The 27397-nt window shown below is 42.3% G+C and overlaps 1 protein-coding gene across 1 annotated transcript; it reads right to left on the reverse strand.

Moving 5' to 3' along the window:
* Positions 1–27397, reverse strand: DGKE (diacylglycerol kinase epsilon). The gene is made up of 12 exons (XM_044248624.1): positions 27313–27397; positions 26391–26863; positions 17878–18037; positions 14160–14279; positions 12210–12353; positions 11780–11937; positions 11377–11428; positions 10136–10249; positions 8370–8441; positions 6062–6189; positions 5720–5831; positions 1–5365 (listed from the first exon to the last, which is right to left on the reverse strand). The coding sequence occupies exons 2-12, from the start codon at positions 26843–26845 to the stop codon at positions 5162–5164; spliced, it is 1719 nt and encodes a 572-aa protein (XP_044104559.1). The 5' UTR covers positions 26846–26863; positions 27313–27397; the 3' UTR covers positions 1–5161.

The raw sequence follows: 27397 nt of genomic DNA on the forward strand, positions 1-27397 counted from the left end.
TCATGGTTTTTGGAGGGCTGTACTTTAAATTTTATTGAAAAACAAGCAAACGTTTCCAACGTATCGAATGCTTTGATTCACATTTCTCTGTAGGCATCGGCAACGATACAGAGCGAACACAACAAAGCTGGTAACACGGGGTACTTAAGCGATAAGTACCTGGCACTGTGGGCAGGAGTGGGGGTGGGCGTACAAAGACCAGCTGGGGCATAGTGTGGGCTCAGAGAGCCAGCTCAGCCAGCTCACCTGCCGAGTGATCAGGGCCGAGGATCCAGGCTGCTCTAAACGTGAATTAGATAGAACTACAAATCAGAGTGCCCATTGTCTGTGGGGCTCATTCAAGTAGACCAAATTGCAGAGAAAGACTGCTGCCAGAGCTAAGAACCAGAGGAACGAGATCCAATGTTCTGATGAGCCACTGTCCTGGACTAGTTTGGCTACCCCTCCGGCAGGAATGTTCTCTTGTGGCACAGTCCGTGAGTGTTGCCTGGTCAGTGGGAGGGGAACAAGGGTGGCAACGTCACCTCCCAGCTCTCCTTTCCAGCTTTCCACATTGGTCACCGAAAAGCATCACACAGTGGAAACCTCCTGTGGGTTATCTTGTGCAGTGTGTTCTGCGTGGACGCTTCCCTTCGGGGGTGAGGCAGCCCAGGAAGTGAGCAGCAAAGACTGGGGAAGCGTCTAGGATCAGCAACATGTGTTTATCTGCAGCTTCTAGGGGACTTTCTTCAGATGTTTCTGCAGGTGACTAAGTTCAGTCATTATGTTTTATGAACTTCTGTATGAGGGACATTTTGGATTCTTTCTCCAGGTCCTTGGAATGTACCTTTTTGATATCTGCAAGCCTCATGCACCAACTACAGTCAGGGCCGGGGAGGGTGCAGGATAAATGTGTATGTGTGTGCGCACACGTGTGCATTTACAAAACTAAAATAATCAGGACCATTTCTACATTAAAATTAGAAACAGGAGGAATAGAGGTTAAGCCAGTGCTTTACTGTTCAAGAAAATGGCTTTAAGCCTTGAGAAATAGCCAAATGGTCATATTTCAAGCAGCAACAGAGACCTCCGAAGTATTTTTCACCAAAACCCATGAGGTTTTTGAATACGTACAAATCAGCAGAAAATGAACCAGGTGACGAGTCATTAAAAGAGTGGCTTCCAAACCCTTAAAAAAAATAGCAGAATCCTTCCCCCCCCAAAAAAGAGGAAGAATTTGATCTACTGCGATCTTGTCTGCAACAGCGTCCAATCAAAGTGAGAAAGCAGGAGCCCCTGGGGGTCCACTCCACTGGCCCCCTGCACTGCTTATTCTGAGACTCCATGAATCACAGTCCAAAAGCTATTTCCACGGAAGGAACGGAAGCTACCAATTTTTATGTAATTGAGTCTAGATGAACCCAGGAATTTGAAGACAGGGAACAAACTGTTCACAGAATTCCTTCAGAAGAATGATTTGGGGGTTAGTACGCAGTGAGTGGAGTGAAGGAGGAACCATTTTAAGAACATCCAGTTCATTCCATTTTTCTGCAAGGTATCCATCCAGCAAAAGCCCTGGGTGAGCACATGAGGTGCGGACCAGCTGCTTGAGAAACATCGTGTGTTGCGCAAGCACCCAAGGTGCCTGTGAGTAAAACTGCAGTCTCCCTTGGTCCCACTGCCAGAGACACTGATGCCTCAGGTCAGGGGCCGGGCTCTGGGGTCAGAGCCCTCACGCCTGGGGGTACTTCTGGTGCTGCAGACAATGTGTGGATCACACTTTGAGAAACAGGAGACAGGACTTAAAGGGAAAATCTGAGAAAGGCAGGGGCATATTTTCAAAGCCAAAGCAAAACCAAAACCGCCGCTTCCGTCTTATCGCTGAGAACATACCTTCATTCACTCACACTGGGACAGAGTAACATTCTTTTCTCTTTTTAAATTCCTAGGTACTTTTAAAAATAAATCTACCTATATTCTATTGTTCCAAATTAGGAAGAATTAAAAAGAATTCTGAATAGAAAGTGCTGGTTCTTGCTTCAATATTATCATATCAGGGAAAAAAACACACAAAACTATCACCTTTTCTACTGACCCTTTTGGCCGAACAAGTAAAAACTGTGTATTCGGATCCACATGAATCTGTAAATTAACATAACCTTTAAAGTTTCCTAGTTAGTGCAAATTTAAAATTCCGTAATATATAGTAAATACAATTTTGCTTTATATTACAAACGCAAACCATTTTTCTTTTGACATGCTGGTAGTATTCATTTTTACAACACAAAGAACTTGGCAATTTGAGTCACAGAATATTTACAACTCTAGGCAAACATACTGCAAAAAGCAAATACTACATGTTTTGACACACCCTACAAAAATAAAAATAATTCTGACTATAAAATTTTTATAAACATTAGCTACATTAAGGGTTCACAGCTATCGCAGAAAACCTAAAAGTCCTTTAGGATCTTGTAATCTCACTATCAGACAACCTGCATTTTAAAACCCAAGTCGGTCTGATTTCTAATGAACATAACAAAGCACTGAACTTATCACCACCTACTTATGGGATCCATACACGCTGCCGGGTACTCAGTGTTTAGGCTGCTAAGCTGAAGGAGTTAGGAATGCACCCGGACAGCAAAGGATAGAACGAATCTAAAGACAGACATGAAGACAGGCTTTACTTCATATATTTCTTCCTGAGAATGTAGAATTTGTTATTATGCTTAAGTCTAAATGACTTAAAATGGAACAGGAAAGTATTATGGCAAATTATCTTTGCAAAGTACAGAATGCCTGGTGCAGCTGACATCGCTACTCTAATGTACAATTTGCAAATGTGAGCCTTGTAAACTGACCTTATTTAAAACAAGACCTATGCCTAATGGTTTATTTAAAATGCTGGGTACATGTGCCTAAAAAGTAAATGGACTTTGCTAAAACGGTGTTTTATGATATGGCATTCAGAAATAACTTTCCTAAATGGAAATGAAGCCTGAATGACTGAATAAGGCAACAGAAGAAACTTCTTGCAGAGTGAATGGGGGGATAAAACCTCACTGGATTACGAAAATTAAAAAAACAATTTGTTTAAATACATGAGGGTGTTATATAGACCTGTTCTAAATCCAATGTAACATTATGGTTAGAGTATAGTTTTAACAAAAAAACCTAATTATTTTGATCATTTTAATGCTGATATCCCAAACCATCTACTTTGATTCTACAATTAGCACTATGGAATTATATTACAGATAAATTACAGCCTAAAGCAAAGTGAATTTAACAGTATATTTATAAAATGTGACATCTGTAACAATGCTGACCATGAGTTAAGAGATCAAATTCATTACACTTAAAACATGATCAGTCCATAAATGAAAATCTGTTAAGACTCTCCCTTCATCAACCTTGATGAAGGTGTATGAAAAAGGTGAAACAGATTTGTTTACAAAATCTTTCAATACAGAATTCAGCATCTCCTCTTAGGAAATGGAAGAGGTTAATTTAAGCAGAAAAAAAAGTATTTTATATATATAAAATGCACTGACTACTGTATCACTACTAAGTTTTTCCTTCAAAACATGGCCTCAGCCTGACGAATGAAATTTAAGTTAATGGATCTGTCATCCCTGAATTGCCATAAACAGATCCTTCAAGGAAACTAATGTTGTTTTGGAGGATGCATTCTATTCTTTCAGAGACTAACATCATGAAAGACCACGAAGCCCACAAAATGCGCCATTTGTTAGGAAAACACCAGGCTGGAGGCCCAGTGAGGGAGCAGGCCAACAGACACCAGAAGGGCGCCCTCTAGTGGGGAAACCATGAAACTAGCCCTTCAGTAAGTTCCTGGCAGAGAGGGTCAGTCAGATAAAGAAATGAAACTTTCAGTTATGCAAAAGTTTGCCAGTGCTTTCATTTCCCTCTTTTTAAAAAATCTTGAGTAATATTTCTGAAGAAGGAAAACATCTAGATTATATATATGTCAGAATTAAATTATGGGTTTTAGTCAATAGGCTACAATTCTGATTTTGACTAGCTGAATTTATGTGATAAACTTATTAAATAAAGCCATATATTATAAACACTAAACACAAGTATACCACAATGAAGAAAATAAATAAATAAAAAAATATCTCTCTCATTTTAAAATAAATATGATAAAAGCATTTTAGCACAGGATTCTGTCTGTGATTCTTAACAGAATCCATGGATTTTTTTTTTTTGAATCCATGGATTCTGTTAAGTACTTTGGATATAAAAGACTACTGTACTTCAAAATACTACAACACCACTGAACTTTTAGAAGTTTTTGAGCAATTACTATGACTAATACATTTTCTGCAGTACTTTTTTTGAATTGTTGATACTGTCTTCTTTTCAGGAGAAACAGGTCAACCATCCAGCTTGAAAACCCTAACTTTCAATCCAAAGTGTTCTCAATGTTAACCTTCACCAATTCACCTACGTGGTTGTCTTCTGTCTACACGGGGTCATAAACAAGATGCTGAATTCAAGTTCAACGTGGTCATTAACAGGGTTAAGCAAGCAACATTTGGGGGTCTGAAAATGCTCTCAAGATAAAAATTACAACAAAAATTTAAGTATTGTCTTTCTTTAACATTTCTCCTTGTAGGTCTTCTGGAAAAAGATCCGCAGGGATCTGCTCTGCTGGGCTGCAGAAAGCTGTCAGAGACAAGCTGCAGGAGGAAGGCCCGCATTACCCGTGCTGGTTGGACACATCATCTCCTCTCAAAAAAGCAGGTTCATTTTTAAAATGTTATTGTGTTACCCCTTAAGAATTAAGATGGCAATGATTTTTCCACCTACATCTTGCTGGACATGTAATGTGTCCATCAATGTGTATTTGAGAATAAGGAATGAGGGGGGCAGGGCTCAGAGCGAGTCCCACTCTCAAACAAGCAGCCCCGAAAAACACCTCACCTTCGAGTAATTAACGTTCTGTGACTTTTTAAAGTTAGTACAATATGACTGGGGTGTTTTCCTGAAAAAGGAACAGGTGTCTGTAAACAACCGGAAATTTGGCTGTTTCTGGAATGCTATTTACATAAATGTATCCCCATCATACTACTGGTGAAAATCAGACTAAACAGCTGATAAGGAATTTCTAACTTCTGGACGACCACGTATCTGCTTGCGTGTGGATTTTACTCTAAACTTGCATTTCCTCATCCGTCAACTCGGTTTCCTTTACGTCCTCTTGATCTGAAGTACTGGAAATGTCCTCATCCGTCTGGTCTCCAGAGAAATACAACATGAGTGCGTGTGTCTTGTGAGTTATGGTGACCGTGCAGGGCCCCTGGGCCCACGGCTCCCCATCCACCTGCATTGGCATCATGGAGCACTTCAAAATCAACTGGTTTTAGGGAACAAATAATTAGAACAAAGTCAGTCCCCCAAAGTTTGGAAAGGTCTTCCTAAGTATTATTATCCACAGTCCCTTAATGCTAGTTCTTGAACCTATTCAGATTCCTCATCAATTGTTTAAGAGATTGTTTCTTCCACAGCTCCAGTCTCTCCACCACCCACCCCCCAACGCTCCCTGGTTACTCCCAGGCCTTGGTGGAGGCTGCCACAGGGCGGCCCATAAAACACTGTTCAAGGGACGCCATAGCGGGCAGATTGATCTTCTACAGATCAGTGGCTTAGAAACGGACTTGGACAAGTAGTCTCTGTACATATGAACCACAGAGAGCAACATCTCACCTACCCGCACTGTATGTGCTTGCCCTATTCGAAAAGGGTTTGCCAGCTTCACTTGGATCTGAGCACAGTGGAAAGAGCCATACACACCAACGACCTCCAGCAAACCATCGTCGTGTCTACAGGTGGGAAAAGGAAACATGGACTACATGAGGAAATGAAGGAAATCAGCCCGTGAGGACAACTACGTTTTCACCGAGGCGGACAATCAACTGGTTAAATATTCGTATTAATGAGCTATGCAAAAGAGAAAACTGTGAAGAGAAAATATGAATGGTCTACAGAGAAGAAGGGACAAGCTGCTTTAAAGGCAACATGACATGCCAAAAGTGACCACAAGTGTACCTACCTGGCTAGAGGGTAAGTCTCGTCTCCCATCCCTTCCCACAGTCTGCAGCCACCGCCCCAGTATCCGATGTTCAGAACTATAATACCTTCCAGGTTGGGCAGTTCGACTCGCTCGCCGTCCAGCTCTAGCTTTAAAGAAATCCGAGCAGTTAGTTACCACGAGGCATGTGATTTCCAGACAGAGCCACTCAGGATTCACGCCCATGTCCGTCCACGCAGGATGGGAGATGCCCGTGTAAGAGACTACTGCCCACCCACCGCCCCCAAGGAATCTGCCTTCCTGTTCAGTGACTATAATATGTTAATTATAGCTTTTTTTTTTTTTTTAAACCAAGGTAAAATGGCACGTTTTTTGTTAAATCTCAGTATCTTTTCCCAGCCTTTTCTAGTATGCTGTTCCAGTAGCACCCGACACTCTTTTCCTGTACTGCTCCCTTCCTCGGCTTCTGGGAGCCGGACTGTCCTTCCTGGGTGCTCCTTCTCAGTCACGACTGAGAGCCCCTGCTCCTGCCTCACGCCGTGTCCTGGGCTCCTCGCTCTCCTCAGGTTGCAGCCTCTGGAGGAAAAACTCAGCCAATGCCACATCGTTACCCACCACCTCAGTGCTGACAGCTCTAGGCTGCTGGTCCGGGAGAGGACCCGGGCCAGATACGCGTGACCCGCTGCCCACCAAATACTTCCCACCGACCGTGGCCCCCGAAACTCCTCATCGCAGAGCAGTGCCGACAGGCGCTTACAAAATGCAGATATGCCATCCTCTGATGACAGCCCTTCGGTGCTTGACTCGTGCTCAGGATGAAATCCCAGTTTACGGGCCAATACGGCCCCTCAGAGATTTGGCCTCAGCTCTCGCCACTTTCCGTCCCACAAGCGATCCTCCAGCTTGAACTCACACAAATACACCATGTTCTCTCTTACTTCTGGGTCACTGCACATGCTCTCCTCAGCTGAGAACAATTCTCGATTCTCTTTTTTGGGGATGGGGCAGCAAAGCAACGTGTGCTGAGTGACAGTTAAGTTTATTGAATGATAGAGTAAAAGAATTACCAAAGAGGGTGGGGACCCAAGAGGGTCACCCAGCCTAGAACAATTTTCACCTCCTTTTACACTTAGCTATTTCTTATTGAATTTTCAGATTCTCCCTTGTCGTGTCTTCCAGAGAGACTGGCAACAGTCACTTTCCCTAGACAGTTTCCCCAGCCCCTGGGTTATGCATTGCTCTTACTTACTCTCCTAAGACCGAATACCTTCCTTACCATGTCGCCCCTCACACTGTACTGCAACGTGGCTTCAGCGTCTTCTCACTGAGTTCACGGCACAGTGAACAGAGAACAGAGCGAGGGGTTTATCACGGCATCTCCAGCGCCTAAGATGGTGCCTGGCATTTGGTAGGTGGCTTCACAAATAATTTTTATATAAATAAAATATCAGACACACACAAAAATAAAGGGTTACACCATGTTTGCTTCACTCTACCAATGCTATCAGAGCCCAGGACAAAGGAAATATGATAAAGCGGAAGGGAACTATTTTTATGGCAAACCGTGCTGTTCATCCCATGCCTCGGCTGCAGTCTGTGAGCTCGGTGTTCGCCTGCCGGCCACGGCCCTCCCTGGCCTACGTATCCTCAAGCTCCCCACGCTGCTTGCTCATTGTTCTCTCTTTTCCCAAGCTGTCTGCCTGGCTCGTCCCCTCTGACTTAATTTACCAGTTTTAGGTTTCTCTGTATTGATATCTTTGTCAGTGTGGTCACCCGTTACAGATTCTTTCTGGAAGCAAGCAAGGACTACGCGCAAGACTCTGCCATCTCGGGTACTGCAGCATGAGCACTTGTTAGTATCCTACTTTTACTGCTCCTGCATCTTCACTCTGCTTTAGTACGTAAGACAGACACACCTCACAGCCATAACAGAAATTACACTCTGTGTTTAAACCTCCTCTAGAGTTCCTGACGAGTCAGGAACTGTGTGAGACTGCTTCGAGTGTGCCATCAAGTATGAAAGGAAGCTGTTCAGCATTAAACAGACTGGAGGTGGATGAACTTGGGATCAAGTCCTGGTTATATGTAAATCTGGGCCAATTACTTAATTCCACGATTTTCTCCTCTGCAGGATGGGAATGTAACAGTACCTGACTTATAGGGTAGTGGTGATGATTTAGGGGGGCAATGTGTAGAACGCACTTAATAAATTGCCTGGCATACAATAAATACTCCATGTATGTCAACAAAATATGTTAACAGAAAATTCAGCATTTTTGTTAAAAAAAAGTTGATAATCCAGAGATCACCTAAAACTTTAAAAGCTTACCTCAACTTTTTTATTCAAATCTTTACATTCTTGCACCAAACAGTCTTTGGTTCCATAGAATAAGTAAACAGCCTATGAGAAATGGACAAAAAGGGGATATTAAAGCAACCTAAGCAGCTCTGGCAGCAACACAAAGATACTGTTAGCAAAGTTTCCCGACATGACTGTTGAGCCACATTTCCTTAGAGTGGACCAGATTCTCGTGGGAAGAACAGGCACTATTACTTTTGAGCTGAATTAGCCCATTTTTCAGGGGGAATGTGAGATAGGAGTGGTTCATGCCAAAATGGTGTATTCTCCCAGTTTATCCAAAAAGTTGCATTTTATAAAGAAATATTATACTAAACTTAGAAAAGTCTACCTTTTCCTAATAATTGGGATTACTTACTGAATACAGATTAATCTAGTGAACATTTTATAATTACTTTTGAGTACAGAAAGGTTGATGGAAGCACTGAGATGCTAATTACTAATCATACAAATAGCAACACTTCCTGCCTTAGTAGTAACTATATTAATAAGAGGGGATTCTGTTAATTTAAAATATCTGTAAAATAAGGGGTGCCTGGGTGGCTTAGTTGGTTAAGTGTCTGCCTTCAGCTCAGGTCATGATCCCAGGGTTCATGGACTGAGCCCTGCATGTCCATGCAGCTCAGGTCATGATCCCAGGGTTCATGGACTGAGCCCTGCATTGGGCTCCCTGGGAGCCTGCTTCACCCTCTCCTACTCCCTCCTGCTTGTGTTCCCTCTCTGACTGTGTCTCTGTCAAATAAGTAAATAAAACCTTAAAAAAAACCCTCTCTCTTTCTCTCTCTCTTTATATCCATTCATCCATCCATGAAATAAAACCAGGAGAAAAACTTTTGCATTTAATTTTCATATCCTGGGGACGCTTGGGGCTCAGTTGGTTGGGCGGCTGCCTTCGGCTCAGGTCATGATCCCAGCCTCCTTGCTTGGCGGGGGGCCTGCTTCTCCCTCTGCCTCTGCCTGTCACTCTATCTGCCTGTGCTCACTCTCTCTGTCAAATAAATAAATAAAATCTTAAAAAAAAAAAAAATTTCATATCCTGTTGCTCAATTACCAAAAGTCATTAAAAAAAAAATCCCAGTGATGTCTGGGTGGCTCAGATGGTTAAGCATCTGCCTTTGGCTTAGGTCATGATCCTAGGATCCTGGGATTGAGTCCCGAGTTGGGTTCCCTGCTCAGCCAGGAGTCTGTTCCTCCCTCTCTCTCTGCCTCTCCCACTGCTTGTGCTCTCTCTCTCAAATGATATAAGATCTTTGGAAAAAAAAAAAATTCAAAATCAAACTTCCACCAAAGGAAATCACCTATACTAGAAATCAGAGTCATGAACATAGTTAAAAGCCATGGTAAACAAACTGCTCCTTCTCTTACTTCATCTGCATTTTGAAGTTTTTTGAAGCTAAAGGAATCTTTTTTTTTCCACTAATGACTTCACCAAAACTTTCTCCTGCCTAAATCCTTCTAGTTTTAGTTGCCATTTAAGTAAGATAAGCACTGCCACCTAAACAAAATATGCTGTTAAATATTCTCTGAATTATAAAAAGTTTGTCAGAGTTCTAAAATACTCTGAGAAAATATATTTCAGGATCTAATTTGACAGTCTTATACAAAACAGAGGAGGTACGTGCTTCTATAAGTCAGTTCGATCTGAATCTACTTGAAAGAGTGCTAGATAGAATTAAACTATTGATTTTTACTGTACCTTCGGTGATAAGCAGGAAATGTTATTTTATCCAACACACCTTATTAAGAATTCTGCTAGAAAACAGAGAGGGTGCCTTCTCACGATGAGCATGAAAATTGAGAGCCATGAGAGCATCAGGTCCAATGGAAAAATAGTTGTTCATGGTGAATTCCTGTGGAAGGGGTAAGAGCAAGTAACACGATATACTTCAGTCTAAGTCTGTGACAAATGTCAAATATGTAAATCTCAGTCTTTATGTTCTTTGTGAAAATTTAGTACTTTCTGCATTTGTCACTTATAGCTAATGCTATCCAGTGAAGTTTCCAGAAATAAAGCTTCAGTTCAAAAACCGCTAACAGTCCATATGAATTTCACTTTGCTGTTCTGGTTAATATGCTACACCACCTCAGATCTTAGCATCGTGTCCCCATCCCCCCACCCTCCCGCCCACTGGCTCTACTATGGATCCAGGCTCTGCATGCCTGTGTTCCCCTCACATGTGCCTCGTACTTTCACTGCAACTTGCAGGGTCCCCACTTCATCGATTTCCCACCCTGCATGGACCCCCGTCTCCATCTCCAGCTGTCTTGCTCCTAAGCACTAAGCCTACATTTCCAACTCCTGTCCAAAGTGCCACAGCCTCGAGGTCGAGATGCCCCAAATCAAACTCCTTTTCCTCTTAAACATGAAACGCTTTTTCTTATTTTAAAGTCATTTCCATATACCCAGACAAAACAACCAGAAATGTGGTATAACATGTATCTTCTCTCTTCCCCTAATACTGATCAGCTGCCAGGTCTCCCTCAATTCCACCTCTAGAACGTCTCCTGATGGGCCTCCTGCCGACAGGCCCCTTGTTCTGCCCTTGTGCCAAGTTCCCAGGCTATTTTTGCTCCATCCCCAGAATATCTGCCAGAAAATACAGAGCTGCTGTCACTGCAGTAGTTGCTGCCCGGGATCTGCTTCCCCCAGGAACTACTTCCTCTGCTAGGAGTCTTTTGTTTCTTCTGTTGATCTCAATTATGTTTCCCTTGTAAGGACCACCTCACAAGTCGCTTCCCCTTGAATCTCTCCTGCCCGATATGTTGGGGATGCACTGAGCGCCCTTGCTGTTTCCCCCCACAAACCTCTTTTCAGTCTGACTTGGGGGCCAAGCGCTTGGGTTCCTCTTCCGCTCCATGACTGGCCCTGGAGGCAGTAAGCACCAGATCTCTGTACCCCAGCACACTGCCAGCCCCATACAAAGGCCACTCCCTCATGGCTCAGAAGCTGCTTGCAACGGAGGCCTGAGACACATACCTTGGGTTTTCTTAAGTTGTAGTACCCTTTATTTGTTACTTGAACCTTCCATCTAAAAAATGAAAAAAAAAAAAAAAGGTAATTACTACCAAATTAACTGCCAGTTAACTATAATTATTACCAGTCAAGTCTGGATGCCTGGAGATGAGGTTCTTCTATGAAAAGAACATTTGAAAAATTAAGCACATCTAAGCAATGATGCAAATTCTGAGGTAAGTCCTCAGCCTCACGGGTCCTTCAATCACAGCACAGTACAGCAACAAGATAAAAGGCCAGCACCCGTGGATGAGTACAAGTAACACCGTCTGTTTCCATTACACTGGAGAGCTACACAAGTCTTCATTTTAAACCAAACAATATTCCCGAAGCTCCAGAAATCCACTTTTTGGGGGATACCACTCACCTGTCTAGTTTAATTGTATCTGCTTCCATCACATTTCTTAAGACCTGTGCGACCGGGACCTCCCCGGCGTACCCCGTGCCCCAGCCCAGGGTGTTGGACAGATCGTTGCCTGTTCCCAGAGGCAAGACTGCGACCTGGGGAATGTACTTTTCTTGTCCCTAGAAAACGGGAGGTACAGGTTAGATTTTTCTCTTCAGACCACCTGCAGGCTCACAGTATTTGGTCAAATACCTAGACTGAAGCAAAAAAGACAACAACGTAACAACTGCACGTTGTTTTGCTGAAGGTTACAGGAACTGTCTAATCATGAGATTCAAAATCAGCAATGTCTTCTAACATTCCTCTGCATAATACAAAACAGAACCCAAAGACCGCCTCACGGGCTCAGAGCTGCTGCTGCGAGAGGCACATAGCCCTTCAAGACCGATACCTTAACCTTCATCTCGTCCACCGCGTCCAGGACCCAGCCCACCGTGCCGTCGCCTCCACAGACGAGCACCCGGGCTGAGTGATAGGGAAGAAGAGTGCAAAGCTGCAGGGCTTTGATGGGGGGTGTTTTAGTTACATCAAAAACCTAGAAATGAAAGAAAAGGAAAAATTATTTCCATCCAGCACCAACCTCCACTCATGAGATGAGTACAGACACAGCAGGAGGACATCCCCGGTTACCATGCATCTCACAAGGCGCCAGGCTCTTGACATTCCTTGCAGCGCAGCCTGACACTGACACTGTTTACAATGCGTGAGCCTCGTTCTGGTGACCCAGAAGCGGAGGCGCGGGAAAGTTAAGTGACTTGCCCGTGATTCCCCCAATAATTACGTGCTGACATACAAATTCAATCCTATAGTGTATCTATTATACAACACTGCCTTCTTCCTGCTCACAAGAAACCAGAATGTGCTAAGTTCATCTTTAACCAGTACTTCCTACTTTATACTGGATTCTTCACATCCATTACTAGTGCAATTGAGCGCACATTTCTGGAAAACGGTTTTGCAATATGCATAAAATGACATAAAGATGCAAAGATCCTTCATAACTGTAATTCTGTAAGTGATCTAGGAAAATATTTCAAAAAATAAAAACGTCTGTTTATAAAGGTGTTCAATGTGGCCTTATTTGCCGTTGCCTAGTCTTAGAGACAGACGCAACCTCCAATAGCAGGAGACTGGGTAAACATGACATATCTGTTCAATTAATTATCTGCATAATTATATTTATAATTATAATTATCACATGTAATGTGATAATAATGTAATGTGAATGTCCATCACACCATGGACAAATATCCTTTAAAATAAAAAATACAAATTTTTAACCTGGATTATTACTGCAATGTTAATATGGAGATGCAGAGACAATGAATGGAAAGAACACAGACAAATGAAAACAACAGATGTATTTGTGTGGGGTAACTACAGGTGATTTTCTTTCCTTTTTATTATTTTTATAGTTTCCTTAAGTTGTACAATGTTGAAGGGGAAAAATACAAATTGGAAGGGAAAAAGTGAATGCCCTTCTGATCATTACATGGGTTATTTATAAACATTTCTCAAAGCAGAAGCTACTACCATGTAAACTCAATGGTATGATCCTTTATTCTTATTTTTTTAATTGAGGTACGAGTCACATGTAACAAAATGCTTATTTAAAATCAGCCCATTTAAAATGAACAATTAAATGATTTTTAGTAAGTTTACTGAGTCGTGCATCCACCGCCACAATCTAGGTTAGAACATTATCTGTGCTCCGAGAAGACCCCTTAGGATCCGGGCGCCTTAGGCAGCCGCTCCCCTCCTGTCTCTGGGCACCTGCCTTTTCCGGACAGGTCCTGTAAGTGAAGCCACACTCTCTAGGTCCTTGCACCTAGCCTCCTTCACCCAGCAGGTTTTTGAGGCTCACCCTTGGTAACATGTACGCATCAGTACCATGTCCCTGCTTATCATGGAGTCATATTCCCTTGTGTGGGGACAAATTTGGTTTTATCAATTTGCTGGCCCATGGACAGCTGGGTTGTCTCCACTTTTTGGCTATTATAAATATTACTGCTATGAACATTTGCATTAAAGTCTTTGTGGGACACATGCTTTCATTTCTCTTGGGTTGGTGGGTAGAAGTGGGATTGGCAGGTGGTATGGTGAATTTATGTTTAGTTTTTCAAGAAATTACTGCACTGTTTTCTAAAGTAGCTACATCATTTTATATCCCCACCATCAGAGCACCTCTTTCTCCATATATTTGAATGGCTTGATATTTCTTAAATTCTTTCTATAATTGGAGGTCTACTGTTTTAAAACATTAACCACCATTACAATGAGGGAAAATGAAAAGCTAAACATGACAAAATTACCACAGAAGGAAACTTTTCTCTTTAGTTACCTGGACTGGGTTTAGGAGGATCCTAAATTCTCCCAGCAGCCCTTCTCCCATGTTAGTTCCACTACGAGAGTTGGCCAGGATGATTAATGGTGTCCACTGCTTTCCAAGCTTAGAGGCTAGCTAAAAACATTAATGTGAGTGAAAAGGGTTTAATATCTCAAAGATGTTGAGGAATACCATTTTCATTTCCTGGTAACAATAGTGCTGTAAATATGCTGGGAGAAGAACAATGATCCTAGTAAAATGAATACAATATGTAAATCAAAGAATTCCCGGAATGGAAAGTGAACTCAGAGATAAATGATTTAAGTTGCACTTACTGTATTAATTCTCTTCTCCATTTTTCTACATAAGTCACTTGGTGATTCCTGGATACTTATGTAGGAAGAACTAATAAGGTAGCCCATTCTACTAATAACTCAAATTGTTAGCAAGTTTTGACTTAAAATGGAGTTAAAAATGTCTTTCAATAACTTTTCTTCATTGTTCTAATTTTGCTTCCTAAAGCTACCAGAAATAATTTTATTTGTTCTTCCATAGAATTTGTGCTCAAACACCTGAAGCATTAGATCTTTTATCAGTCTTATCTCCTAGATGATCCATTGTAAGTTCTTTCAACTATTCACAGAATGAACGCAGATTTTCTCTGCTCTCTTACCTTGACTGTTCTCCTCTGGATGTATTTTTTTTTTTAAGATTTTATTTATTTATTTGACAGAGAGAGACACAGTGAGAGAGGAAACACAGCAGGGGGAGGGAGAGAGGGAGAGAAAGAGCAGACTTCCCACCAAGCAGGGAGCCCAAGCAGTACTAGATCCCAGGACCTAAGCTGAAGGCAGACACTTAACAATTGAGCCACCCAGCGGCCCTCTGGATGTATTCTAATGTATTTCAGTTTGCAAGTTTTTTTTTTTTAATTTTATTTATTTATTTGACAGAGATCATAAGTAGGCAGAGAGGCACGCAGAGAGAGAGAGGAGGAAGCATGCTCCCTGCCCAGCAGAGAGCCCAATGTGGGGCTCGATCCCAGGACCCTGGGATCATGACCTGAGCCAAAGGCAGAGGCTTTAACCCACTGAGCCACCCAGGCACCCAAGTTTTTTTTTTCTTTTTTAATTAAAAAAAATTTTAAAAGTGGGGTACTCAGATTCAAGAATCCAGATTTGCACAAAGGCCAAAGTCAAATGAAATTCATGTTCCTCTAACCTATCCATTTCTTTCTTTGCCCCTTCTTGTGGATGTGAACATGAATGGAGATGTTCCACAGTCTTACTTAGTGATTCTCATTCCTAAGGATCTCAGATTGAATTTAGATACATTAGGGGATTGTACATTTAAAACATATGTATCATAGGGGTGCCTGGGTGGCTCAGTGGGTTAAGCCTCTGCCTTTAGCTCAGGTCATGATCTCAGGGTCCTGGGATAAAGCCCCAGACTGGGCTCTCTGTTGGGCAGGGAGCCTGCATACCCCCACCCCCGCCGCCCGCCTGCCTCTGCCTATTTCTGATCTGTCAAATAAATAAATAAAATCTTTAAAAAAATTTTTTTAAAGATTTTTATTTATTTTAGTGAGAGTGTGAGCGTGGATGAGCGGGGGCAGGGTGGATGGGGAAGGGGACAAGCAGACTCTGCGCGCTGAGTGAGGGAGGGGCCGGGCTCGATCTCATAACCCTGAGATCATGACCTAAGCCAAAACCAAGACTCAGATACTCAACTGACTGAGCCATCCATGTGCCCCGATGTTTTTAATTTTAAAATGTCTTTTTCAACAATTGACAGAATGGGAGAAGATATATGCAAATGACATATCATACAAAGGGCTAGTATCCAAAATCTGTAACTTATCAAACTCAACACCCAAAGAACAAATAATCCAATCAAGAAACGGGCAGAAGACATGAACAGACATTTTGGCAAAGAAGACATCCAAATGGGCAACAGACACATGACAAAGTGCTCAACATCACTCGGCATCAGGGAAATACAAATCAAAACCACAATGAGACACCACTTCATGCCAGTCAGAATGGCTAAAATGAACAAGTCAGGAAAACAACAGGTGTAGGTGAGGATGCAGAGAAAGGGAAACCCTCCTACACTGTTGGTGGGAATGCAAGCTGGTGCAGCCATTCTGGAAAACAGCATGGAGGTCCCTCAAAAAGTTGAAAATACAGCTAACCTACAACCCAGCAACTGCACTACTGGGTATTTACCCGAAAGATACAAACGTAGTAATCCAAAGGGGCACCTGCACCCCGATGTTTACAGCAGCAATGTCCACAATAGCCAAACTGTGGAAAGAACCTAGACGTCCATCAACAGATGAATGGATAAAGAAGATGTGATACACACACACACACACACACACACACACACACACGAGTATTATGCAGCCATAAAACCCCCAAAATCTTGCCATTTGCAACAATGTGAATGGAACTGGAGGGTATTATACTAAGTGAAATAAGTCAGTCAGAGAAAAACAATTATCACACAATCTCACTGATATGAGGAATTACAGAAACAAGACAGACGGTCATAGGGGAAGGGAGGGAAAATGAAACAAGACAAAACCAGAGAGGGAGACAAAGACTCTTAATCTCAGGAAACAAACTGAGGGTTGCTGGTGGGGACGGGGGTGGGGGAATGGAGTGGCTGGGTGATGGACACTGGGGGACGGTATGTGCTATGGGGAGTGCTATGAACTGTGTAGGACTTATGAATCACAGACCGTACCCCTGAAAAAATACATATGTTAATTAAAAATAAAATAAAATAAAATAAAATGCCTTTTTCTTTAGTAGAATACTGACAAAGATGACATTTAAGATATAAAATCCTAATTTGGAAAAGACACAAAATTGAATTTCAAAATAAAATAGTTCAATTGGGGCACCTGGGTGGTTTTTCGGTTAAGTGTCTGCCTGTAGCTCAGGTCATGATCCCAGGGTCCTGGCATTAAGCCCTGAGTCAAGGGTCCTTGCTCAGCAGAGAGTCTGTTTCTTCCTCTCCCCCTGCCCCTCTGCTTCCTCAGATGTTCTCTCAAATAAATAAATAAAATCTTAAAAAAAATAGTTCAGTTACTTTGACATATTCAAGTAGGAAATACAGGCAAATTTTTATAGTTATTCCTTTTATAACAAAGACTGAGAGATGCATTTATATCAATTTCCAAATACACACATACTGCAAAGTGTCGCTGACACTTCAGTGTTCACAAATTGTTTGTAAGGAGTAGCTAATGCAAGGTAAACTTATCTCTGGGCACCCTTCATAAGGTTCCAAGTAGGAAAATTATGTTAGAACAGTGTGTGAGGAAAATCCATGTTTTCTTTTCATAGATAGTAATAAAGAATTTCAAGGCTGGCTGTTTATAGTCATCTGAAGACCTTAAAGGAATACAGATTCCTGGGACCTGCTCTAGACCCACTGAATCAAACCCAGTGAGGGAACCACACTTGGGACTCTGCATTCTCAAAAAGCTCGCCAAGTGACTTAGATGCAGGCGGGGACTGGGAAACCGGTAAGAGGACATTTCCAATTTCCCTTTAGACATGAAAGGACTCAAGAGCCAAACTCTGAGGCACCTCCCTGAACACTAAGCAGGGCTCTCCGGCCTGCTGTAAGGCTTTCTCCCTCAGTGCCCGGTACCTGTCGCACTCTGACTTAAACGGCTCTATGAAAACCAGTTACATAAGGAAAATAGAACTCTGATTACCAATGCATAATCCGTTTTTTTGTCTTTACGCATCTGATTAATAGAGGTCAAATAACTTGGGGGGATGATGAGGTTTCTGAATTCTCCAAAATCACATTTTTCATTCTTCAGGCTACTTTTCATGCATTCATCATGTACTGTTTTCTGACACCAAATGCACCTGAGGGAAGGAAGAAACAAGGACAATAGTTAATTTTAAACCATAATTTTAATGATTTGTAAACAGATCATTCCTGTCAAAAAATTAATAGTAATCTCATCACCATTGGACATAAGATCTACCAAGTAAAAGATTTATAACTCTGCATAGTGAAAACAAAACAATCAAGTCTGAATATACCTGGCACTGTAATCTAATAGTGGTTTTTAAAGTGTGCCCTAGGGCTCCCCAGAATCCTTTCAGGATGACTCTGAGGTTAAAATCACTTTAATAATAAGGGACTTCTGGGTGACTTAGTTGTATCCCTTTTTTATTTTTTTAAAGATTTTATTCATTTGTCAGAGAGAGAGAGAATGCACACAAGCAGGAAAGCAACAGAGGCAGAGGGAGAAACAGGCACCCAGCTGAGCAGGGGGATTGATGCGGGGCTTGATCCCAGAACCCTGGGATCATGACCTGACCCGAAGGGAGATGCTTAACTGACTGAGCCACCCAAAGGTCCCAAGCTGTCCAACTCTTCATCTTAGCTCAGGTCTTGACCTCGGGGTTGTGAGTTCAAGTCCCACACTAAGCTCTGCATTGGACATGGAGCCTACTTAAAAAAAAAAATCACTTTAACAATAATTCCGAAACGCTATTCCATCTTCCTTCTCTCAAGAGTGTGCAGATCCAATGCAGAAGCAGACAAGAAAATCTAGGTGGCCTCTAAACCAGAAAAGTCAAACTGTCGTTCCTCTCATTAAATTTTCATTACAATATTTTGTTACATTACTTAAAAAATATTAAAACAATTTTTCATTTTTTAAAAAAGATTTTATTTATTTATTTGACAGAGAGAGATCACAAGTAGGCAGAGAGGCAGGCAGAGAGAGAAAAGCAGGCTCTTGGCTTAGCAGAGAGCCCAAGGCAGGGCTCGATCCCAGGACCCTGAGATCATGACCTGGGCTGAACTGAGCCACTTAAGCACCCCACAATTTCTCAGTTTAACGTGTAACATGGTAAATGCCAGTAGACATAATCCACATAAACAAAAGTGGGTCTATAACAGTGTTTCCGAATCTTAATTGAAAACCTCTATGACCATTTGTGAACACTCTAGTAAATATAGCACAATAGTCAATTTCTTGTTGGCAGTTAATACAAAACTAGTCTATGCATTTGCATTCGAAATACACACAGAAGATATTTCCATTCAGATGTGCCTCTCTGGATGGGTGTGTGGGAACAAACAGGAGTAGAGCTGGAAAAGGTCCTGGGTTTCCATTATTAATCTGCTAAGAATTTAATCCACTCACAGACAAGACAGAGCTGACCCTACAGACAAAAGCAGGCCGACAGAAAATAATGGTTATAATTAAATGAATTAAAAAAAAAGGAGGATAAAAGTCTTTTGCCCAAGGTCAACCCTTTTGGACTTCTATTTTAAGGTTGTTTTTTCCGGTGGATATTCAGATTTGCCAAGTGATTACTGCTATAGACTCAGGAGTCCTATTTACTGCTGAAAGAAGTGTTATCTGCAGGATCTGTTAGAAAACTGTAAAATAACTTACGTACGTTTTGTTAGTACTCGCTTTCAAACCAAGCCTGAGAAACCACAACAGACTGCTTACTGCACCCCAACGCTCCCACCCCCACCTACTGCATGCACCAGGCACTTGAAAACTGGGTACTGTTACTGAGAATAACCTGCAAGGGTCCCTCTGAATTATTTCACACTGCTGTCCTCTGGGAAAAAAAGTAGGGCTGAGGGATGAGAAGAACATTTCCCCTTTTATTCTATATTCTTCTGTATTGCTGTACTACTTGTTTCTAAAAACCAGAATATATTGATAAACTCCCTGTATAAACTTTTCAAATTGTATTTTAAATAATATGAGTATATCAAAAAGACATAAAATAAAATCATCCAAAGACAGTTCCTCTTAACTTTTGGATGTACCTCTCAGTTTTATTGTGCATATATGCTTGTGTTTCAGGAGAGATATGATGTAGATGGAGCTGAACAATACTTTTCTTTCCATGTTATCAGGAATGTTGTCCTATGTCATTAAGTATTTTAAGAAAAAATATGGTTTGTAAAGAACATATATAGTACATCATATGGATGTACTATAATATATTCAGCCTTAAAAAATAAGACATTCAAATAATTTATTTTTCTAAGTATAAACGACATGATTAACAACCATAAACATAAATGAGATTATTTTTCTGGAATCCTCTAAACCAAGTTACTGACTCAAAGGGCATGCATTTTCCCAAGATTCTTTTCTTCAAAAATTTTTCTGAGTATAGTGGACACCTAGTATGTACATTAATTTCAAAAATACAATAGAGTGACTGATATATGTCTGTCCAGTGTGCTTGTTGTCAATGGAGATGTTCATCTTGGCTAATACTTGCTTATCCTGCACATTAGTATTTTAAATTTTTTGATAATTTCATAGAAAACTTTTTTTGTTTTAATTTGGGGGTCTTTGATCACTAGGTGAAGCTGAATATTTTTCTGTCTCTGTGATTCATGTCCTATATTCATCTTTTACTAGCTTTTAACAACTGCATGCACTTTTTATTGATGTAGGATATCAACCTCTTTTCTGTCACATTTATTGCAAATTTGTTTCAGTTTTCTTTTAAATTTACTTTTGAATGTCATTTTTTGATAGATCTTTATTTCCCTTTGTGGTTTATTTAAACGCTGTTATGCTTTCAAGTCCTTCACTATTTCCAAACTAGACACTCAGTTCTCATCTCTCTGTCATTAATTTGGTGCTTCTTCTGAGACAAGAGGTTACTGAGAATCTCATGAAAAGTGTCCAGGTTTCTTGGAATGTTAGCCATCTGTGAACTAAGAGCCACTACTTTAACCCACCTGCTGTTTATCTTGGTATATAGTACGATATGAAGATTTCACTTTTCCCCCCAAAGAGGACCTGTTTGTCCTAGCATGATTCATAAAATAATCTTTTCTATCCCCATTGATTTGGGACACCTTTATCATTTACTACATTCTCATAAATTTCACAAAGATTCTGTTACCTAAAATGATAGCTATTATCAGCCTTTGCTCTATAAAGGTAGAGCTAAAATGCTTGCTAGCTGTGCAACATTATACTTTTCCTTACAAATTTCATATTCAAAATTGCAACTGGTCTCCTTATGTATTTTGTAATAACTGTTTAACCTGACCTAGATTTCAAACCTGATGGGAAAATAAGACATTACTGATAATGTCTTGATATTTTAGTTTCAACAATCATATCATTTTGATTAATTGCTTATCTTTTTACTTTGCAAAATTTTAAACCCAAACAGAAGTCAAAAGTATAGGGGCACCTGGAGGCTCAGTGGGTTAAGCCTCTGCCTTCGGCTTGGGTCATGATCGCAGGGTCCTGGGATCGAGTACCCCGTGCTGGGCTCTCTGCTTGGCGGGAATGCCTGCTTCCCCTCTCTAACTACTTGTGATCTATCAAATAAATAAATAAAAATCTTAAAAAAATATATATCAAAATGAGCTTCACTCTGACTCTTAGTATTTTTCCCACAGTTGCTTTATCTTTCAATGTGAACTCATATATTGCTAAATCATTTGAAAGTATTACAGACTTTATAAGATTTCACCTTTCAATACTTCAACAAGTATTCTCAAAATACAAGGATAGTCTCCTTTTTAAAATGTTTTGCATTAGAATTTTTTCCCTACAGGGGCGCCTGGGTGGCTCAGTGGGTTAAGCCGCTGCCTTCGGCTCAGGTCATGATCTCAGGGTCCTGGGATCGAGTCCCGCGTCGGGCTCTCTGCTCAGCGGGGAGCCTGCGAGGTTCCTCCTCTCTCTCTCTCTGCCTGCCTCTCTGCCTACTTGTGATCTCTCTCTGTCAAATAAATAAATAAAACTTTAAAAAAAAAAAAAAAATTTTTTTCCCTACAGTAAACATAGGTAAGTCTACCACCTACATTTCAGCATTTATATCTTATTGTAATTGCTTTGTTACATTTCTATCCATCCATTAACCCACCTAATTTTTGGTGTATTTCAAGTAAACTGTAGATATCAGGATACTTCCTAAATGCCTCACCAAGCAGGCATATCATTACCTAGAGTTCATCATTTATTTATAGCTTTTTTTTCTTTTGCTATAAAATTTACATGTGATGAAATAAATGCTAATTAGTACATTTGCTGAGTTTTGACAAATGAACACTTTCATGTAACTAAAACCTTTATCAACATACAGAACATCACCGTACTATGTGCCATTCTTGTACAGGAGTATAACTTTGATTTTTTTAAAAAGAAGCTTTATAGGGACGCCTGGGTTGCCCAATCAGTTAGGGTCTGCCTTCAGTTCAGGTCATCCCAGGGTTCAGGGATTGAGCCCTGCATCAGGCTCCCTGCTCTGCAGGTGTCTGCTTCTCCTTCTCCCTCTACTTATGCTCTCTCTTGCTATCTCGGTCACTCTCTGAAATAAAATCTTAAAAGAAAAATTAAAAAAAAAAAAAGAAGGGGCACCTGCGTGGCTCAGTAGTTAAGCATCTGCCTTCGACTCAGGTCATGACCCTGAGGTCCTGGGATCCAGCCTCCTGTTCTGCTGCCTGCTCAGTGGGGAGCCTGCTTCTTACTCTCCCACTCCCCCTGCTTGTGTTCCCTTTCTCAGTGCATCTGTCAAATAAATAAATAAAATCTTAAAAAAAAAAAAAAGAGCTCTACAAGGGAAAAAAGAAACTACTGGCAACAATGTTTATTATTTTCTGTAAAGCTACTTGTTGGCGGTAGCTCTCTTCTTTAGTTTGCTGGAGGAGGCGGAAGAACTATATGTAGGGTTGAGATGGTTGGGTATATTTCCACAAAAACAGGGGTTGGCCAACTACAAATAATATGTCTGTCACCTGATTTTATGAATAAAGTTTTATTAGATCACAGCTACCCCCATTCATTTATCTACCGTCTAGGGCTGGTTTTGTACTATGATGAACAGTGAATTAAGTGAGGGTCTGCAAAGCCTAAAATACTTAGTTTTGGCTCTTTATAGAAAGTTTGCCCACCTCTACTCTAGAAGATGATCTGGTATCTTTCACTGTTTCAGATAATGAATAAAATGAATAAATACTTAACAAGAGAACACAGAAATGTAAAGTTTAAGATCAAAGCCAAGACTAAAGTGGCCCAGCTCAAAGTCAGAAGCTTTGTTTCATTAATCAGTGTGTTGGGGGGTGGGAGGGTGGGGGGGGGTTGCAGTGAAGGGGAAGGGATAGGATGTAATGAAGAAAAGGTCTTATCAGTAAAAAGGTACCTTAAGTTTTTTTTTTTCTTTTTTAAGATTTAACTTATTTATTTGACAGAGAGCCAGAGAGGGAATGCAAGCAGCAGGGAGTGGGAGAGGGAGAAACAAGTTTCCTGTTGAACAGGTAGCCCAATGCAGGGCCGGATCCCAGGATCCTGGAATCAAGACATGAGCCAAAGGCAGACACCTAATGACTGACCTACTCAGGCACCCCACACCTTAAGTTTTCTTAACAACAGATGAGGTTTTCCTAATAATATTATGAGGAACTAGGTTTAAAGAATGTAATAAATACTTCTAATACAATTCTCTATTTTAGTTAGAAGAAAGACAGGAAGAAGAAAAGGAAGACCAGGGAAGGGGTGTTAAGATACTAGGTGCAGAAACACATTACAGAGATTGGGGGTAGATGCGGGAATATATACACGAGAGAAAAAAATCTACAGGGAATGTAGAATCTGGTACAGTGCCTGGGCACAAAATAGATGCTAACTATGTAAAAATAATGACCGAATGAGTGTAAGTTAAAGGGCCTTTGTCACTTATTCTGCAGAGCTTAACTGAACTGCAGGCTTTAAAATCAGTTATCACACGAGTCTTAACAGTTCTCTTAAGTCTCGCACTTAGATCGTGATATAGATAGGGAAGGAGCCCTTGCCAGGGCTGGATAAAATCCAGAGAGGGACAGTCTGGCTTGTGTTTAAAGGTTCTAAATAGGTATTTATTTAATTTATTTTTCTGAAATATCTCATTCCTACAAAAGGTCATAGCAGACAGCAATCCTGCATAACATTATTGGCTAAAATAAATCAGAACACTGCAGAACATTCAGGACACTGTGCTCTTTTCTCCTGGGAATAATAAACACTTCCTAAATTATACAGAGATAATTTCTACCATGGGTGAGGGGTTCTAGCATGCTGGGAAGAAACTGCTCAATAACTGGTAAGAACAAGGAAAAGATCATCACATTCACTGTGCACAAAGGGGAGGATACAACATTAAGGATGAAGGCTGATGTTGTAAAAAGTACATAAATACAGCAGTCATCCCCCTACTTTAGAATTATCTGCAGGGCCTGCTAGAGCAAAAACTGCTGGTTTCCAGGCCAAGTTTCCAATTTAGTGGGTCTGGGGTGGAAGTAGGGTTGCCAGGAAAATAGAAGATGCTTGATTAAATTTCAATTTCAGATAAACAAATAATTTTTTGGTATAAGTCCGTCCCAAATATTGCAAATGATTTATTTTGTTCACTAATCTGGCAAACTAGAATTTGCATTTCTAACAAGTTTCCAAATGATGCTAATGCTGCTGGTCTAGGAAACCTACTTTGAGAACCACTGAAATACAGACCGTTATGTCATCATCGAGAAGGAAAAATTGGGGCCTGGGGGTGAGTAGAAGATCAGGTAAGAGTTCCTGGAGGAAAGGGCACCAGGCCAGTCTCTACGGATGCCTAGCAGCTAGCCAGGGGAGGAAAGTCTTGAGAAAGAGAAGGACAGAAGAAAAAGCCTGGTATTTTAAGGAAGGCATAGCCAGCTCGGCATTGCAGGCACATCAAGTTTAATGCCATTGGTAGCAGGTAAACCTTGAAGGGCAAGCAGGGTCTGGAGAGTGCATAATACCCTGGTACCATGGAAAGCACTTGAAGTTTACACCGGAAGACCATCAGGGTAAGTGATGGGAGCAAGTGAAGGGGTTTACTCAGAGCAGGGACTAGGTCAGATATGCTTTTCTATTATTACTCAGGCAGAGGATCAGAGCACTAGGATTATCTGTTAAGGAGTATGTGAAGCAGTTAAGATATTTATGGAAGCCATTTTTATCTAATTCTGCAGACACAAAGAAGAGAAGGGAATAAGATGCAAGTATTGTCTCTTTCCAACTAACCCCAGTTTTTGAAGACTAAAGCTTACCTATAGAGAGAATTATGAAATTTACCTAAAGACGCTGGTAACCTAGCTCTCACTGATGCCAAAAAAACAACATCTAAATTCGAAAGATACCGAATAAAAATCAATGGTTATAAAACTCTGTAGCTGTTCAAAATTTTTGAGTCTAAAGCTGATGTGTAAAACTGTTAAAAATAAGATTTAAAAATAGGTGTTGACCTAACAGTGCTCATGCTAAGTTAAAAAAAAAAAAAAAGGTGGGGGGGATTTTGAAGTAAAATAAAAAATAAAGATAAAAAAGTAACTTGTCATCCAGTGTCAGCCTGCTATTTTAGTTTCTAAACACATTTAGGGCCCTTTCTGCTTGTCAGAAATAAAACTCATGACAATGAAGATGTCCAGACCTAAGGCTGAGCCAAGTATAGGATGTCGGTATGCCTAAACCTATACTGGGGGTTAGAAATTCCAGACACAGGTCTATCTTACCACCAAGTAAAATTCTCTCAACTATAAAATGAGAGCAGATGATCGCAGAAGCAGCTTCTCCTAAATACCAATCTAACAACAGCCAAAGGCGTCTTCCCCTATTTTCAGACAGTATTTAAGAACGTTAATGTTTCATCTGGTGTCTGTTATTTAGAAGCCACTAAAATATTCTTAGCTTACCCAAAGACTCTGGTCTGAGATGCTACATGTCCTGGAAGGCCATCTGGCAAAAGCAGAGTCCCTCTAAGTGCTGTCTTTCACTACAGCGCCAATACCTATATTCGAAAACAATGCCCCCAACGCCTCTAGGGAACCGAACTCCCTTTCACTGACCATTCATAATACCGCTGATCCTGAGGAGGATCAGTTTCCTGAGTCTGGTGTAAAGCTAATTTGTCCATACTTCCATTCTCCTTACTTAAAATGGAGATAATCAACAGGAACGAAAGCCAACACATAACACACAGTGGCTATGAAGTGTAAAAGGGCAGCCTGGCTGAGGAGTGGGGGCTGGATGTATCATCTGAGCAAATGACTACTGCAAAGCTGCCCTGCCTGTCCAATTCCAGGGACATTTATGGGCTTGCTTCCTTGAAGTCGGCAGTTTAGGCCATTTGCAGAGATCAAGGCAGGCCTCTCCACCCACTCCACGACATCCTGACTCCGACGCCGCCATCTGGGGCACAAAGGGCTTACCTGGAATCGCAGAGCTTGGGCTGGTTGCCGCACTGTTGCTTGCAGACCACGCAGTAGCTGCACAGGGGCACGTTGCCCCGGATCCAGTGGTGGGGCATGGCGTCCAGGGCCCTGCCGTCACTCTTGAGCATGATCTCCTTGCACGGGAAGCGCTTGTCGGCCTTCTTGAGGCAGCCCTCGTCCACGCGCAGCCCGCAGCAGTCGCAGAAGGCGCCCAGCAGAATGTGCTGAGCGCACACGCAGCAGTAGGTGGGCTGGCTGAACAGGTCCGTGTCGCGCCAGCCGTGCTTGCTCTTGCGGAAGATGTCCCTGCGATGCAGCTGGCGGCGCGACCGCTGGAGGCTGCACCAGAAGGTGATGAACACCGGCAGCAGCACCGAGCACAGCGTCCACAGGACCAGGTGCCCGTCGGCAAACAGGCCCTCGTAGGGCGCCGGCCGCTTCTCCGCTTCCATCTCGTCCGAGGCCGATTTCTAACAGAGAGAAACAGGCGGGGTCCACCCGGGGCTCGCGGTTCCCCACCGCCCTCCGCCTTTCAGGGGACCCCGAGGGAGCCGTCCGCGCGGGTGGCCCCGCTGTCTCCCCCGCCGCTCGACCCCGGAGGCTCCAGCCGAGCCGCGCCGAGGGGGCGGCGCCCGGCGTGGTCACGCTCCGCCGGGCGCCCGGCACGGGAGAAACGGACAGGCGGCCCTCGGCGGGGAGACGACTGCGAAGCTCGGCGCCCTGAGCTCTGCGCGCTGTGGCGCACGTGGGCCGCGCGGCGCCGGCTGCGTCCGTGACCGTTAGCCTGGGGCCCGCACTCCGCGGCCGAGCGCAGCCGCGCGCAGCCGCTCGGGCCGGGCGCGGCCTCCCGCAGGCCCCCACCCGCTCATCCCTCTCCCGAGGCCTCGCGACCGGCCTCTGCCCTCCCCTCGAGCCCTACCTGGCGCGGGCGGCGGCGCTGCTGCGGGGCCCAGGGCTGGGGCCGCCCTCGCGCCGCCGCGCTCACAAGCGCTTCTCCGGTGCCT

This window comes from Neovison vison, chromosome 5 (assembly GCF_020171115.1).
Source record: "Neovison vison isolate M4711 chromosome 5, ASM_NN_V1, whole genome shotgun sequence".
Taxonomy (NCBI): Eukaryota; Metazoa; Chordata; class Mammalia; order Carnivora; family Mustelidae; genus Neogale; species Neogale vison.

Excerpts from the sequence above, each read along its gene's own strand:
- DGKE (XM_044248624.1), bottom strand. The coding sequence starts at position 26,845 with ATGGAAGCGGAGAAGCGGCCGGCGCCCTACGAGGGCCTGTTTGCCGAC. Across the intron at positions 14,280-17,877 it reads AAAAAACGGATTATGCATTG|CTAGCCTCTAAGCTTGGAAA; the intron begins GTAATCAGAGTT and ends TAATGTTTTTAG. Across the intron at positions 11,938-12,209 it reads TGGACGAGATGAAGGTTAAG|GGACAAGAAAAGTACATTCC; the intron begins GTATCGGTCTTG and ends CCCGTTTTCTAG.